The 17,109-nt window shown below is 35.6% G+C and overlaps 1 protein-coding gene across 3 annotated transcripts in view; it reads left to right on the top strand.

The window, feature by feature from the left end:
• The window catches only part of LOC131164418 (probable sodium/metabolite cotransporter BASS2, chloroplastic), a 32,553-nt gene extending 18,449 nt beyond the window's left edge, over positions 1-14,104 (top strand). The window contains exons 6-7 of one of the 3 annotated variants that reach the window (XR_009139262.1): positions 4,386-4,484; positions 12,968-13,030. Coding sequence is in view for 2 of the 3 variants with exons in the window: in XM_058121592.1 (XP_057977575.1) it covers positions 12,968-13,028; positions 13,436-13,603 (229 nt within the window). In the remaining variant the exon portion in view is untranslated. Of the gene's footprint in view, positions 1-4,385; positions 5,112-12,967; positions 13,031-13,435 lie in introns of those variants that run through there. The other 2 variants (XM_058121592.1, XM_058121593.1) reach the window with 2 other exon arrangements.
• Positions 14,105-17,109: the final 3,005 nt, after the last annotated feature.

A 17,109-nucleotide genomic window follows, 5' to 3' on the forward strand; every position in this document is an offset into this window, starting at 1 on the left:
TCAGTTAGAGCATGCGATTGCCATGTTTCAACAAGACAATCATTCCATTCAAGACTATTATTCAGGGTTTCTGACTCTTTGAAATGAATATTCTGATCTGGTTACTGCGGATGTTCCTGTGGCTTCTCTTCCCATTATTCAACGTCTTCACGAGACTAGTCATCATGATCAATTTCTTATGAAACTCCACCCCGAGTATGAATCTATTCGCTCGTCTCTGCTAAATTGCTCCCCCGTTCCTTCTCTAAATGTTTGTTTTAGTGAGTTACTTCGTGAAGAACAAAGGCTTAGTACTCAAGTTACTCTGTTACAATCTCATGGTAGTTCTGGGTCTGTCCTTGTGGCTTATGCTGCTCAACGACGAGGACTGCCTGCGCATTCTAGCACTTTGCAGTGTTTTTGCTACAAAGAATTTGGACATATCGCTGCTAATTCCAAGAAATTCTTCTCTTATTGCAAGAAGAAGGGTCACATTATCAAAGAATGTCGTATCCGCCCGCAGAATTGTCAGGCCCAGGTATTCTAGATTTCTGTTAGTGTACCCCCCATAGTGACGTTTGCGGCTCCTGGCTCTTCTTTAGGTGACTTTTCTGTTCCTACACCTCCTCCAATGAATTACTGCACACCCGAAATGGTGCAACAGATGCTAATTTCAGCATTATCAGCAATGAGGCTCCAAGGTAACAATTCTACTAATCTCTGATATGTGGACTCGGGTGCCTTGAATCACATGACGAATAATCCCACTATCTTGTGTCATGTTCGGCCCTACGTTGGTCAATCTGCTATTCAAGCTACCAATGGCAGTTCTTTGCTAATAACTGCTATCAGAGATGCCTTTCATAAGTTCACTAATGTGTTTCTTGTTCCTCAGCTTTCCATGAATCTTATTTCTGTTGGTCAATTAATTGATAACAATTGTGTTGTTAATTTTTCTAGTAATGGGTGTGTTGTGCAGGACCAGGTAATGGGGGAGTAGATCGCGAAGGGACCTAAAGTGGGGCACTTGTTTCCACTACTTTTGCCTATTCCTGCACGTTTTCTAGTTTCTTCTATTAAGTATTTTGCTTGTAATAATGTTTCAAATCTTAGTATGGTGTGGCATCGTCGTTTAGGCCATCCCAATACTCAGATCTTATCTCATGTATTGAACTTTGGTTTACTTGGTAATAAAGAACGTTCTTCTTTATCTCTTGAGTGTGCCTCTTGCAAACTTGGTAAAAGCAAAACTCTTCCCTTGCCTTTGCATGCTAGTAGAGCTTCTTAGTGTTTTGAGCTTATCCATAGTGATGTTTAGGGACCTTCCTCGGCTAGTTCACATGAAAAATTTAAATACTATGTGACTTTCATTGATGATCATAGTAGATTTACTTGAATCTACTTTCTTCGCTCTAAATATGAGGTTTTTTGTACTTTCACTGAGTTTTTAGTGTATGTTGACAATCAATTTTCTGCTTCTATTAAGACATTATGCACATATTTTGATGGTGAATATGTCTACTGAGTTTCGGGCATTTTTGGATTCTAAAGGCATTATTCATCAACGTTCATGTCCTGCTACTCCTAACAAAATGGAGTAGTCGAACGGAAAAATCGTCATCTCCTAGATGTGGTCCGTACTCTCTTGCTGGAATCCTCTGTTCCATCCTTGTTCTGGGTTGAGGCTCTGAAAACTGCTACTTGATTAATCATTTACCTTCTCAAGTCCTACTCATGGAGTCTCCCTATTTTCGTTTATTTTCTAAGCAACCTCGTTTTGATAACCTCCGTACCTTTGGTTGCATATGTTTTGTTCATTTACCTCCTCATGAGCAACATAAATTATTTGCTTAATCTGTTTAATGTGCATTCTTGGGATACAATGTGTGTCAAAAGGGATTTGTTTGCTATGATCCTACATTACATCATACACGCATTTCTAGGAATGTGATTTTCTTTGAAAATCAGCATTTCTTTCCTGTGTCCTCTGTACCCTCCTCTCTTACTGTGATTCTCCCCTCCTTTGAGGAGTAGTTCTCGGATCCTCATCCAGTCATTTCTCGTTTTAAACCAGGTATTGCGTGTACGCCGCGCCCCCGCCCACAATCTCTTCCGGTAGCTCATCCGATGTTTGATCCTACCATGCTCCAGATTTAGTCAGTTGCAGCACCTCCAGAGCCTTTGGTACGTCGCTCTTCTTGAGTGTCCGTACCCCCAGACAGGTATGGGTTTCCCTCTTCAAGTTCTGGTAACTCTGTTTCAGCTCTTACTGCTGCATTGTCGAATTTAGATATTCCCACCTCCTACTCACACGTTGTCAAGCATGATTGTTGACGATAAGCTATGTAGGAAGAAATTGCCGCTCTAGAGGCCATTCACACGTGGGACATTGAGCCTTGTCCTCCCACCATTGTTCCTTTGGGTTGTAAATAGGTTTACTCAGTCAAGGTCCGATCTGATGGAAGTCTAGATCGTTACAAAGCTCGCCTTGTTGCAGTTGGGAATAATCAGGAATATGGTGTCAATTATGAAGAGACCTTTGCTCCTATGGCTAAGATGACTATTGTTTGTACGATTCTGGTTATTGCTACTTCTAGTGAGTGGCCACTACATCAGATGAATGTCAAGAATGCTTTTCTTCACAAGGATCTTAAAGAGTGTATTTATGTGAAGCCACCCCCGGGCTTGTTTCCCTCTCCGACTTCACATGTGTGTAAGCTTCGTTGTTCTCTTTATGGTCTCAAATAAGCTCTGAGGGCCTGGTTTGATAAATTCCACACCACTTTATTACAATTTTCATTCAAGCAGATCAAGTATGACACTTCGTTGTTTCTTCGGAAATTATACATGGGTATTGTTGTTCTTTTGGTTTATGTTGATGACATTGTGATTATTGGTTCCGATTCTGCTTTACTTGCTCAGCTCAAGACTAATCTCTCAAAGTCCTTTCATATGAAAGATCTTGGGTCTCTCACATTTTTTCTTGGTCTTGAGGTGAATCGTAGTCCCTTAGGTATTTTACTCAATCAACATAAGTATGTTAGGGACTTGGTAGCCATAGCTGGCCTTCAAAAGGGTACTTTTATTAATACTCCCATGGAATTAAATGTCAAGCTCGACAAAGAGGAGGGTGATTTACTTGCTGATCCCAGTTTATACCGGAAGTTCGTGGGTAGTCTTGTCTATCTCACCATTACTAGACCAGACATTTCTTTTGCTGTACAGTAAGTCAGCTAGTTTCTTCAGAATCCTCGTCATCTTCATTTGGCTGCTGTCTGTAGGATCATGCGCTATGTTCAGGGCACTTCTGCCCGTGGTTCATTCTTCCCTGCAGGCAGTTCTACTCACCTTGCTGCTTATAGCAATGTTCATTGGGCTGGTTGTGCGGATATATATCGCTCCATCACTGGTTGGTGTGTGTTCTTTGGTGATGCATTGATCTCTTGGAAGAGTAAGAAGCAAGAAAAAGTTTCTAAGTCATCGACGGAATCTGAATACCGGGCGATAGCTCTTGCTTGTTCTGAAATTATATGGCTTCAAGGCTTGCTTGCTGAGCTAGATTTTTCTGAGACCGATTCTACACCTCTACATGCCGATAATACGAGTGCTATCTAGATCACGGCCAATTCTGTCTATTATGAGCGCACGAAGCATATTGAAGTTGATTGTCACTCAATCCATGAAGCATTTGAAGCTCGTGTATCACTCTTCCACACATTTCCACTAAATTACAAAATGCGGATATCTTCACCAAGGCTCTCACTCGTCATCGACATTGCTTCCTAAGTAGAAAATTGATACTTGTTGATCAACCCGCATCAATTTGAGGGGGGCTGTCAACGGAACAGCAAACAGCAAAGCAAAAGATTTCTTTCCTTACTTCAGCCCACATTTATTTCCTTATATTTCAATTCATTATTTCGTACAGTTAGCATATATTTAGTTTACATGTATTGGGCTTGACATATTATAGTTTTCTTGTATTGGGCTAGAATCATGCTAGACCTTATTTACTACTTTCCATGTATAGCATTATTGTAAAGTCTATATATAATATACAAAACTCAAGGTCAATTCATTCGGCCATTCACAAAATATTTGACATGCATTATATATGTATAAATCAACTAAAAATTAAATAATTTGAGAAAATATCATAATAGAATCAATAGATAATAACTTATTAGTGTTAAGCATTAACTTTATCAATTCCTATTTTCTATTTTGGTAGCTATGAAGTATGAATTTATTAGTTAATAACTTAATACTTAAATAGTTAGCAACTTAAAGTCTCAAAATTAATCCATCATTTATGTTATATTGTTATGTGATTAACTAATTATGTACCATTTTTTTCTTAATTTCTTGTGTAAGGACCATAACTTTTTATTTTTACTTATGTGTAGAAATCATCTAATCAAGGATCAAGATGCCGCGTGATTAAAAAGGGAGTGAAGAGCTACCTGGTGAAGACATTGGTCGGCATTTTGCTACTCAAATGGAAGGTAGTAGACATGTTGTCTTATGTAAATTATGTGAAAAGATAGCTAAAGAAGGAATCACATGATTGAAACAACACTTGACACATAAAAAAGTCAGATGACTATGTGTCCAAATGTAATCGCGCAAGTTAAAGAAGAAATGATGAAACATCTACAAAAATATGCCGAGAAGAAGAAAGATAAACAAAAAAGGCAAGAAGAACTAGAAGCTCAAATTATAGAAGATTATGAAGATTTGAGTGATGAAGAAGATTCAGATGAGGAAAGAATGAGATTTGCTTGACAAGAAAGCATATTAGTACAAGAAGAATGGGAAAAGAGGCAAAGAATTAGGGCAAGAGCCGATGGAAGTGATAATTATTATGAACAAGGGGTGGCTCTGGTCGTGGCAGTGTCGGTGGTTTTGGTAGAGCTCGGTCACAAAGTGTCTGAGAAGCTGGAGGTAGTGGATGGAAATGGATTAACCCTGATTCCCTTGAAGCTAGATTAAGGGGGATGGATGCTACTCTAGAAAGAAGTAGGAGTTCCAAGCAATCAAAAATAAATACCGAACTTCTGAAGGGTTTAAGTTGTAAATTAGGAAAAGTAGTGGGAAAATTCCTAATTTATAATCTTATTTTAGAAAATGTAGATGAATCTCCATTTATGCAGTCGATGCTTGATGTTGCTGCAGAGGTTGAAATAGGGGCGAAGGGTCCATCACCTTATAAGGTCTTTGAAATTTATTTAGAGCAAGAGTATCAAGAAATGAAAAATTATAAATCTTCTTTTGCTGGCATTTGAAAGGAGAGAGGTGTAACCATTATGTGTGATGGTTGGTTAGGGCCCACAATAGAATACATAATAAACTTTTTAGTTTATTGCAATAGATGCACTGTGTTCCACAAGTTAGTTGATGCCTTTGATGTGCTGAGCCAAACAATTGAATATTATTTTAGGTAATTTTCTAATTTTGATTGTTTATGTAAATAGTTTTATGAATTTATAGACTTGAGTCACTTGATGACTTGTATATTTTTAATTAAGTAGTAGAAATTATTAAATCTATAATTTCATTTCAAATTAATGGACGAGGTGGTTGAAGAGATTCAAGAAGAAAATGTTGTCCAAGTAGTGACTGATAATGAAGCTGCAATCAAGGTAGGAGGGAAATTATTAATGCTACAAAAGAGACTTAATCTTTACTAAACAGCATGTGCAGCTCATTGCATAGACTTTATTCTTGAAAATATTGGTAAAAAAAAGTAATGTGAAGAAGGTCTTAGAAAATGCAAAACAATAATCTCCTTTATTTACAATCACACATGGAAAGTGAATTTCATGAAGAAATTTACAAAAATAGATAATTGCTTTGTCCTGCCATTACTCAATTTGCCACCAACTTTATTGCCTTGGAGACCATTGTTAAGCATAAACAAGCATTGAGGGCAATGTTCACATCTGATGCTTAGAAAAAGTTAAGGTTTGGGATGGAAAAAATTAGACCCAATGTATGATATAAAGAAGATTATCTTAGGGAAAGAGTTTTGACAAAAGACTTTTGATATAATTAGAGTGCAGGATCCCTTGGTGAAAGTTCTTAAATTAGTTAACGGTGATGACAAACCAACCACTGGTTACATATATGAGACAATTGATAGGGGGAAGCTGGCTATTTAGAAATATTGCTGGTTCTACAAAGATTGTTGAAAAATAACTGATAATCGGTAGAGTTTTCAATTGCATCAAGACTTGCACCCAACTAGCAAGTGTAAATATTATGTTGTTACGTTCTTGCATTAAAAAACTATTACTAATTAATATGTTTATGAATTTAATTTTAGGATATTTTTTGAACTCCCAATTTCTTTATGGTGCACCACCCTCTCCTAAAGTTTCTAGAGAAGTCATGGATGGGGTTAAAAAAGTGATAACCAAGTTGGTACCCGATATAGATACTCAATTTTGGGTTATTAATTAAGTATTGATTCTATTTCATAATAATTTCTATAACATATATCTAATTAATTAATTATACTTCACAATCATCCTTTATATTGGGATAGATAGGAGACATTTGGAACTCCGTTTGCTTAAAGGGTAGTGAAACAAACAAATCCTTGTAAATATAGCTAAATAATGGATGAATGGATTTATTTTGTCATTTTTATGTTCAAATTTAAATTTTCAAAAATACACTATTCAATGCACTCGAATGGTGGATCTACTATGGCATGTGTGCTCTTGAGCTCCATAGAATAGCAATTAGAGTTCTTAGCCAAACCATATCAGCCTCAAACTATGAGCGTAATTGGAGCACCTTTAGCCTCATCCACATAAAAACAATGATAGATTGAAGCACATGAGACTTTAAAAACTTATTTTCGTGCATTACAACATGAGGCTAAAGTTAAGATACACAATACAGAGAAGCCAATAAGAAATTAAAGATAGCTTCAATACCATCAATTTGGATTATATTTTTGAAGAAGATGATGCTTTGAGTCCAGGGTTAGAGGAGAGGGAGATATCATTGCTTGATGGTCAAGACAACTCAAATTGCTTAGATGAAGCGGTTGGTGGTATTGTAAAAGGAGGTGATCAACCACTAATAAATGTGCATGATTTGAGTTCAAGTTCTGAATGTACATAAAGTGATGATAACCTTGGTTTGAGCCCACCAAGTGATGATGATGATGTTAGTGGTGCTAGGGCTAGGGGTGATGGTGTTGCATAATATGATTATAGGTTTGACATGAGGACATCATTTGTAGGGGACACATATCCTCTTGGTCGTTAGGAATTACATGATATACCTAAAAATTATGATTTAGGTATTCCTCCTGAGTACCGATATTCACAAACTAGGAGGAGGAGTGCTACTAGTGGTGGCCCTAGTAGGAGTCATGGAGCATAGACTAGAAGAAGTCACTGGCATCGAGACCGTGACTCTACTGAAGATTCATATGTTGTGGTTCGTAGTTTTGGTGACTTTGATTTAGATGATTCATCATCACAGTCATTTAGGATATCATTCGGGATATGATCAAGAAGAAGATTATGCACCTCCTATATCTGTTGGATTTTCACCACTTTTAGGAGCCACAACAAAATGATGTGAACATAGATTTGTTTAGCTATGTATTTCCATAAGGGTGGGGAGATAATTTCCAATCGAATCTCAAAATAGAGATTGAGATTATGAAGAACCTCCACGTCATTTTTTTTAGTGGTGAAATGTGGCTTTGTTGTAAATTGTAATGTTGTATTCATGTATCGACTATTAAACTATTGATATTAATCATTTTCAAATTCAAGTATATGTATATTGACTCATTAGTCATTTTATGTCTCTAATTAATTGGTTCTCCATTTCAATTACATTTCTACATTTTTTACCCATTAAAATAGTACAAACTATAAAGAATATGACTTCTTTATATAAACAATGCACTAAAATTAATATAAAATTCATATTGCCTATTAAAAAGTATTTGTAGGTTAAATTAAAGCGTCAAAATTCATCAAAAATCATGTACTTTATTTCATGCTTATTCTTCAATATTGGCGTGGTTGTGCATGCGTGAAAAAAATTCACAGCCATTATGCCCACTTCCTATTACGTAATACTTGCGTTTCCTGCGTCCCGTGACACCTATGACTGTTTGCGATGTTACCCGTGACTGCAATTTAAGACCATGATAGAAATAACCCAGAAAATACATTTGATTGCATAAGAATCCTACTTATCCCTTCTTGGATTTAATTGATGAATGAAGGACACAATTGAATATACAAGGTAACGAGAACAATAGAGCCTTAGGGAAGGTAATTGAATATGGGACTTTACCACCAAGGACATAAGATGACAATTTATTGGTGAGATTGTGAGAGAAGCAAGTTGTGAGCACATCACTCCAAAAAACTTTTGGACATTAATTTGATACCATAGGGTTTGAGTGACTTCAAGAATATATATGTTTTTCCGATCTGCAACTCCATTTTGTTTTGGAGTGTGGACACAAGATGACAGATGGATCTTGCTAGAGTTAGTCATATAGGTAGTGAATTGAGTACTGAAGTAATCCTAAGCATTATAACCATGAATTATCAAGACTGGCATATCAAGTTGAATCCTTATTTGAGAACAAAAGGCACAAAAGATATTAAACAAATACGAACATTCTTTCATTAAATGCGACCAAGTCATTCTGGAGTGGTCATCAAATGTAGTGAAGTACCGAAACCCCAACTTTGACATGCAATTAGAACCCCGAACATCAAAATGGACTAAAATAAAAGGGCTAACAACTCTTTTATTGTCTCAAGAGGCAAAAGGGAACAAGATGATGCTTTTCTAATTGACAAAACTCACATTCAAGGTTAGACACGAAACTCAAAATAGGAATTGGCTATTTTAACTTGTCTACTGATGGATGACAAAGGTGACAATGGGTTTGATATGGTGTGGTAGTGGCTGTTAGTTTTGGTGTATTCCCAAGAGAGAGGGTGAAATGGAATTTTAAACTTTCTTCCTAGGTCAACCAATCTAGCAGCAATATTACGCAACTTAGGGTCTGTCTATGCAATCATAAATAAAACATACATGTGCGATAAATAAATTGCGGAAATATAAACAGTGCACACACGATATGTTATCGGGGTTCGGCCAATACTGCCTACGTCCTCGAGCTCGCAAGCCTGAGGATTCCATTAATACTCACTTAACGGGTGGAGCGGCACCGGTTATAACCAGGTCAATTCACGGGGCTAACCTCAATCTACACCTTATCAGGATGGTGCACCTAGCTTTCCTAATTGGGTCTAAGCCAATCCAGGACTATTCCACAGGGCTAGTCTCCCTCTTCAGGCCCACGCCTGGAATACAACAAATGTGAAATACAATTTTTGCGTACATGGAAATATGCTTCTCACTTTAAGCAGATATGTACTACATTATGCACAAGTAATAATCAATCCACACCAAATATGTAAAAACTATAAGCTCAATGGTGTATACGGGCAATCTACACTCAATACAATGATAATCTCAAGTATGCTTAAGAGTGTACAAACAAGTTATTCTTGAAAACAAGATATACTAAATCTCAATGTCAAATTAGGGTTTTAAAGATGCTAGCAATAATATTCAAACAAACTCAAAAATATTTTCTCAAATGTATCACACTTGAGAGTTGTTTGAAATCAAGCTTTGTAAAATATTTTGCACACAAAAATAAAGCTTAAGGAATCTTGCAATGTCAATGCAAAGACCTTAAAGCCTATGAGTTTTCCCACACAAAATTTATTTATTTAAATCTGTGGGTTAACTCTTGCTTAACTCTCCAAAATCAATAACAATTAACAAGCAATATAATGAGAGTATTAAGCAATTTGAAATGGAGTAATAGCACAATAGAAACTCTCACAATACTTTGGATGATCAAGGGAAGGAGTGTATGAGAGTATTTGTATTTGAAGTAGTATTAGGCAAAATAGGCTTTTTAAATTGGAGAGGATTTTTCGATAATGTTCTTGCTAATCTACTGCTAATTTTCACAAATGAGCCCCTATAAATAGAAAATGTGAAAATTATAACCGTTGGGGACATATATGTCATTTTTGCAAAAGTTTAAGTGAGGTTAATAATAATAACAACATTTTTAACCTCGGTAAATTTCGACAACCCAAGAGCATCGGTCGACCGTCTAGAGTGTTCGGTCGACCGAAGTGCTCAGTTTGGTCGACCAGGGAAAAATTTGAACTATGTGTTCGGTCGGCCATTCATAAGGCAATTCCTGAACCTCCGAGGTTCGGTCGACCGAAGTGAGTTTAGTTGACCGAACCTGGGTGTTCGGTCGACCAGCCATTATTTGTATTGAAAGTTCGGTCGGCCAGGAGGTTGGGAACACCCCATGTGTTAGTTTGGTCGACTAGAGTGTTACATCTCATTTTCGCTTCGGTCAACCAAAGGGTCAAAATGTTGACCCGGTGAAGGTTCGGTTGACCGAATGCTTCTGTGCATTACAGTTTGGTTGACCGAACAAGCCTTTTTAGACATTTCGGTCCTAGTCCCTTTATAAAATCATCCCTATTTATATGATGATTGAATTTAATTCAATAGGGCATATTTTAATGTAGACATGAGGGTCCTAAGGTCAGTCTAGGTCTTTTTGAGCTTATTAGAACTTACATGCATGATATGCAGGGATTATTACAAACATTTTTCCTATGTTACTATTACAAACCTGAATTAATATAGATTACAATAAAAAATTCTTCTGGGTCTTTAGACTTTGAGTCTTCATATGCCATCAAGTGATCTGCTCATATGGACTTGCATACAAACTTGATAGATATTAAATACTTGAGTATTTGTCATTATCAAAATTGGGTATGACCTATAAGGTCAACAGTGACATTACAGGCAGTAAGAGAAGAGAGTGACTCAAGTAGTAAACTCCACCAGCCTCACATCTTGTGCCAATCATATTGCTTGTCTTCAGATGCTAAATAAGAACTTAATCAATAAAGAAGGTTACAAAGCAATTTAGTGACTTTGCAATTTTAAACAGACATGAGATTGAAGAGGAATTTAGGAATGTACGACACAAGAGAAAGAGAGATGGAGGGAGTAGGATTTTCTATTCTTATCCCCTTAATAGCTGTAGTGGACCCATAAGCAAGGGTAATTTAAGGTAGATTTTTAGAATACTAGAGAGCATAAAAGAAGTTGGTGACATTTGTCATAGGGTCAACAACAAAAGAGTTGATAACCTAGGGACTAGTGAGAGAGATACCAGAAGACGTACATATGGTATGGTTACTTTTCTGAGATAAAAAACCTTATCTTAAATTACAAATACCTTTGAGCATTTTTCAATAGCCGAACATATGCAATCAAACCCTGAAAATTATGTATTTAATGTAGTATTTTGCAGAAAAAACACAGCTCGAACTCATGCATCAAGAAACATATAAAAATCCTATTTTTGGGCATGCAAAGAAAAAGATTTTGATACATAAGCCGTCATGCATTCTTAATAGTGTAAAGAAGAGTTGAAGAATGCAACTTTACCTTGATCTTCTTGTAGTTTTTGTTTCTCCAACTTTGAATGATCTTCTTTTCCTATCTTGAATTTTCAAGCTCTTTGTATTACTTCCTTCTTCTTCTCTTGTTTGCCCTCTTTCTCCCTATATCTTTTGCTCTCTCTTTGGGAGTGTATGTACACCCTCTTTGCCTCTTCCTTGTGTGTTTTTCCTTGAGGCTTAAGCCCCTTTAAATAGAGTAAAGTTAGCGCTTCCCTCTTTTCCCTCTTTCAAAAATATCCCTCATTTCAAAAGGAGTTTACTTTCATGTCCAAAAAGGGTGTTTGGGCCCTCTTTTTATCCAATTTTGTCCAATTTCAAATTAAAATGAAGGATAAACCTTTTTCCTTGATTAAATGAGTTTGAAAACGCGAAATTAAGGCTCCACTCTGAATGTGAGACTTGCGCATTGAGATGCAAGCAGAGAGAACATGTTTTTAATTAATTGTTTTTTAAACTCACTTTCACTCTTAATTGCTCCTTAAACTCTAAATTAACCTAGACTTTGGAATAATTAACCCTGGACAAAATAGGGTGTCAACACCCTATAAATACCCCCAACCATGTTTCGTGGGGTCTTCTGGCACTTGAGCAACTGAGATCTCTCTCATATGCGCACATGCACACACTAACAAATCTTTAATCTTCTGGCACTGGAGCTTCTTAGGACTTGTCTCATACCTCTTTCTGCCCCTCTTGAGGACATCCAATTACTTTGTACAATGTAGATTCTCCTCCCCTTTCAAGAACCCTTCAACGAAGACATAATTTAAACCACATCATTGTTGGGATTTGATCTAGATTCTGTTCAGTAATGTTGTGTCGAAAGTATTGTCAAAAAATCACTTTACAGAAGCTACTATGGCTTTTCTCTCAAAAATGCTACTTGATCATGTTTTGCAAAGGCTGATGTTAGTAGCTGCTGTGCTCTATTGTGTCTGGTGAATATTTTCTTAAATGACAATGCTGGAAAGTAACAATCATTAATTTAATAGGCAACTTCCAAACAAAGCAAATTCTCAAATTCTGCTTCAGGGCAGCAGTTTCTTCTTGAGAAGCGCGTCCCCTTTTTACCCAACACTTAAAAATGGTACTTTTGCTATCCAAGAGCAGCTGTCTGAACAGCAGCACTGCCAAAAGGAACCACAGTTAAACTGTTGGAACTAGTGCTTTACAAATGTAAACTAAGCACGATTCATGACAAAAGGGAAAAGCTAAATCATATTGATCATTGTACATTTGGTTTGAACTGCAGAAGTGATACCAATGAGAGCCATAGTTGAGGTCTTGGAACTAGTGCTTTGTAACTGAGATCATATCATGGCAAAAGTGGGATAAAATCACATTCGTATGCATTATACATTTGTGGTTTGGCTCACTAATAAAATTGTATGATTTATGTGAGTTTCAATTTGCAGGTATTTATCAGCAACTATTTGTGGGTTTAGAGAAGTGCAACGACGATCAATATCAATTGAGGTATTATTCAGTTAACCCTAAACTGATCTGGTTTATGATCGAGATTGACATTGTGAAAAAATCCCAAAAGTTTCAAGATTTTATGTAATATTTTTGCATGAAATTTCATTACAGAAAAGCTCGATGATTGAATTCTCATTCTATTAGTAATATACTAGGCCTGGGCATGGTGCAATGCCTGTGCCCTGCAGGCTGCAGCTTATGGTAGTAAAGTCTATAAATATGACAAATTATGAATCTATTCATTATTAAAATTAAGTTGTGAGAAGATGTGAAATGACCTTTTAGAATAATATGAGGAAAAAACACATTAAAAACAGCCTCCAGTTCCTTTTATTATTAGTATGTTTGTGTGTATATATCATGGTAAGATTCAGTCACATTTTTCCCCTTGTTCGACGCTGCAGGTTGGTATGCAAAATTCATCACTAGGTGTCGTTCTGGCTACATCCCATTTTACCTCACCAATGGTTGCATTGCCACCTGCCATGTCTGCTGTAATTATGAATATCATGGGTAGCAGTTTGGGTCTCTTTTGGAAATATATTGATCCATCTGATTCAAAGAAAATATAGTGTCCTAGAGTTAATGATAAAGAAAGAGCTAGTTGAACCGTACATATGATTCTGCTTCTCTCCCTGTTGATGGTCTTTTAAGTATTTGTACTTCAATTTCCCCTTGACAAAAGCTTCATGTGCCGGGCAGACTCGAGGACAGATACAGACAGACTGGAATGGAGTCCAAAATATCACAATAAACGCTTCTGGAAACCAATGGTTCCGAAATGAGCTGGAGCTATTGATCACCAAACTGATCTAACTTGCTTTTAAATTGAATTGCAATTGAAATCAAAATGCAATCAATGTGCTGTCGTATCTTCATCAGTTTGATTGGATTCTTGTGAAAACTCGGTGTCGGGGGAATGAACAGTTTATCGTATTGATGGTTTCTGTTTTCCAGGGATCGACCCAGGATCTATTATGCAGAGGGCGTCCTTTGTAAAATAAAAAAGTAAATTATGATGCAATATTTTACACTAGCGCATTTCATCCTTTAAGGAACTGTTTTCACAAAAATATTTAGACTTCAATGTTATGTCCAGGTTAGAAATTCATATCCTAAAATTAAGCATGACATATTTCTTGTAGCATTATATTGCAAATAAAAATGTTTGTGGCTGTCTTGGTTTTTGTTTTTTTATATACTAAAATTAGATAAAATTTGTAGAATAATTTAATATATTTATCTATTGAAAGAGTAGAAATTTAGTCACCCTGTTTAGAATATTTGACAATAAAATGTAAAAAAGGCTTTCTATTTAAATAGAAAACAAAATTTATGAAGTTCAAAATTGTTTGTCTATTTTTAATAACAGAAGTAAATTTTTGAAGTTTTCAATGGGATGCTAATGATATTTTTTTAATTTTAAAATCCTACAACATAGACAATTAGTATATATTTTATTAAAAAAATTGAACAAGGATTTTTAATATGCTTTACTTATCACTATTATTGGAAAAAAGATAGATTTTGAATGTATTAAAATTCAATTTATAATTACTGACAACTAATGCAAAGTTAGCTGCAATTATTACATGGATTTTTTTGATATCAATATAAAAGTAAAACATAATTTGCATTATTATTAAAAAATAGTTTAATTTATATATATTATGAACTAATTTATGTTTGTTAAATGTTTAGATGTTAAAGTTCCTAATGTTTTTGTTGCCTTAGAATTTTTTTAAAAATAATTTAGAATATTTATGAAAATATATGACTGATGTAAAATTTCATACCATAAAACACGACAAATTCACAAGCAACAAAGAAAATAAATATTCATACCACATATGAAGTGGTCTCGATATCTATTTGGCTTAGAAGTATTTTTATTCAATCCAATTTACATGTACATTTTATCCAACCAAATTTTATAAGGGTTCAATGAAAACACACAATAAATGATTGATATATCCTAAGGATTCATGGGCGCCTTTGTTTTTTTGCTTTCCTATTTATTACTATTCCATGTTGTAATAGCTTGCAAAACCCACTGTGAAGTAGACCATATAACATACATTAAGCTCCTTTTCTTGTACAAGGAACCCTACTTATTTGCACCCTCCCTTTATTTGTCTTAGAACATTGGTCAAAACTCAAGAAGTCTGACCCTTCTTAATGTGAGTTTCTATGGAATAGTTTCTATTGAAACAATGCACAAGAAATTCTTCTAGTATCTTTGATATAAGCTTTCTTGAGACAATAAAAAACCTTCGTTTAAAAAAACGAAAATTCTAAGGATCTATACTCTGAGCAGGTATGTGGCCTCACCTTTATCCCTTATTTTAAAAGTGAACACAAACATTATTTAGTGGGGTCTTACGCTATAATCTAATTAATAATAATTTTATTTAAAATTTATTTTTAAAATCATATCTCGTGCATAGCATGCATCTCTACTAGCAATATATTATAGACGTATACTCATTCACACTTATGCATAGATCATGTATTCTTATACCAAATGAATTAACAAAATATAGGAAAAAAAATATACTTGCACCCTTTAATGTATCTTCATGATTGTAAAAAAGTTCTTTCCTTTAACAAAAAGTAGTTAAATCTAGCGGATATTATTGCATATGACACATGAATTAATGGCTAATAATTTTTAAGATAAAATTACGCTTAGAAGTCTAACAAATATTATTATTAATAATGTAGAAACCTGAATAATTATAGTAATTAATAATGACAAAAGGAGAGAAAATGAATTTTTAAAAGGAATTTTAGTGGGGTCTCGTCAATGAGTGAAGAAGTACTCGTCGACAGGGACGTGTGTCTCGTCGACAAGGAGAAGTGTTCATCAGCGAGACTCCTTCTTGGACTCGTCGACGAGGAGATGTGGCTCGTCGACAAGGAGATGTGGCTCGTCGACAAGGCCACGTGGACAAGCATTCTATAAAGGCCCAAAGTTCATTTCTGCGAGAGAATCACATGCAGAATTTTACTTTCTCTCTCTAACCCGTCCCCCTTTGCCTTCTCTCCAGGTTTTTGGCCCGATTCTTCGCCGGTTTGACGATCCGAAGCCGCCACGCTACTCTTGAGAAGTTTCTCTTCATATCTACATGAATAGATCGTTGGTTAGGCCAACTTAGACACCATCTAAAAATTTGGGTAAGTTAGTTATTTTAATAATTATTAAGCTAAATGGTATTTCTGGGCTGAGAAAAGGTATTAGATAGGTTATACTAAAGTTTTGTTGGGGGAAGTGTAAATTTCAGGGTGTTGAACAAGGAACACCATGGGTGTAATTTTGGAGTAATTGGTGGGCTTCCTAATGGATCAGGTAAGGGTATAAACTAAGTCGGTATTTTCATGAAATTATTTACCATATTACAACATTTATTTTTAGAAATTATGTATGTATTAGCACATGTTTGGGAATATTGCTGTTGAACAGGAAAATGGATTTGATGTTATTTATCAAGAAATATGATTTCAGGGCAGGTTTTATGTTTAAAACATTATTCATATTTGTGTGGCATGAGCATAATTTTCATGAAATTATATTATATCAGAATATTGTGAATTTCCCAAAATAAGCATGTTTTTCTTAGTTTTCAGGAAAACTATGAAAACAGTACAGGAACTATGTTTAAAGTATGGTATTGAAACAGTACATAGATTTCAAAACTATATATGTTAAAGTATATGCCGGCGTAAGGGCTGTGATTTTACATGATATAATATGCCGGCGTAAAGGCCGAGGTTTTATATAATATGCTATGTCGGCGTAAGGGCCGTGGTTTTACATGTTATACTATGCCGGCGCAAGGGCCGTGGTTTACATGATATGTTTTGCGAAAGTTTATGAAAATATTATTACGACAGATGTTATTATGAAACAGCTATGTATCATTATATAAAAATCACTATATGTTATCAAAACCCGGATGACTTGGTTTAAGCTTTCACAAAGCAAGGTACCGTAGCAATATGTTCACGATCATGTGTATGTTAATGCTACCACATGTCGTAAGAGACTGTGGGAGAACGGCAGTCGATGTGGTTTCAT

This window comes from Malania oleifera, chromosome 9, assembly GCF_029873635.1.
Source record: "Malania oleifera isolate guangnan ecotype guangnan chromosome 9, ASM2987363v1, whole genome shotgun sequence".
Lineage (NCBI taxonomy): Eukaryota > Viridiplantae > Streptophyta > Magnoliopsida > Santalales > Ximeniaceae > Malania > Malania oleifera.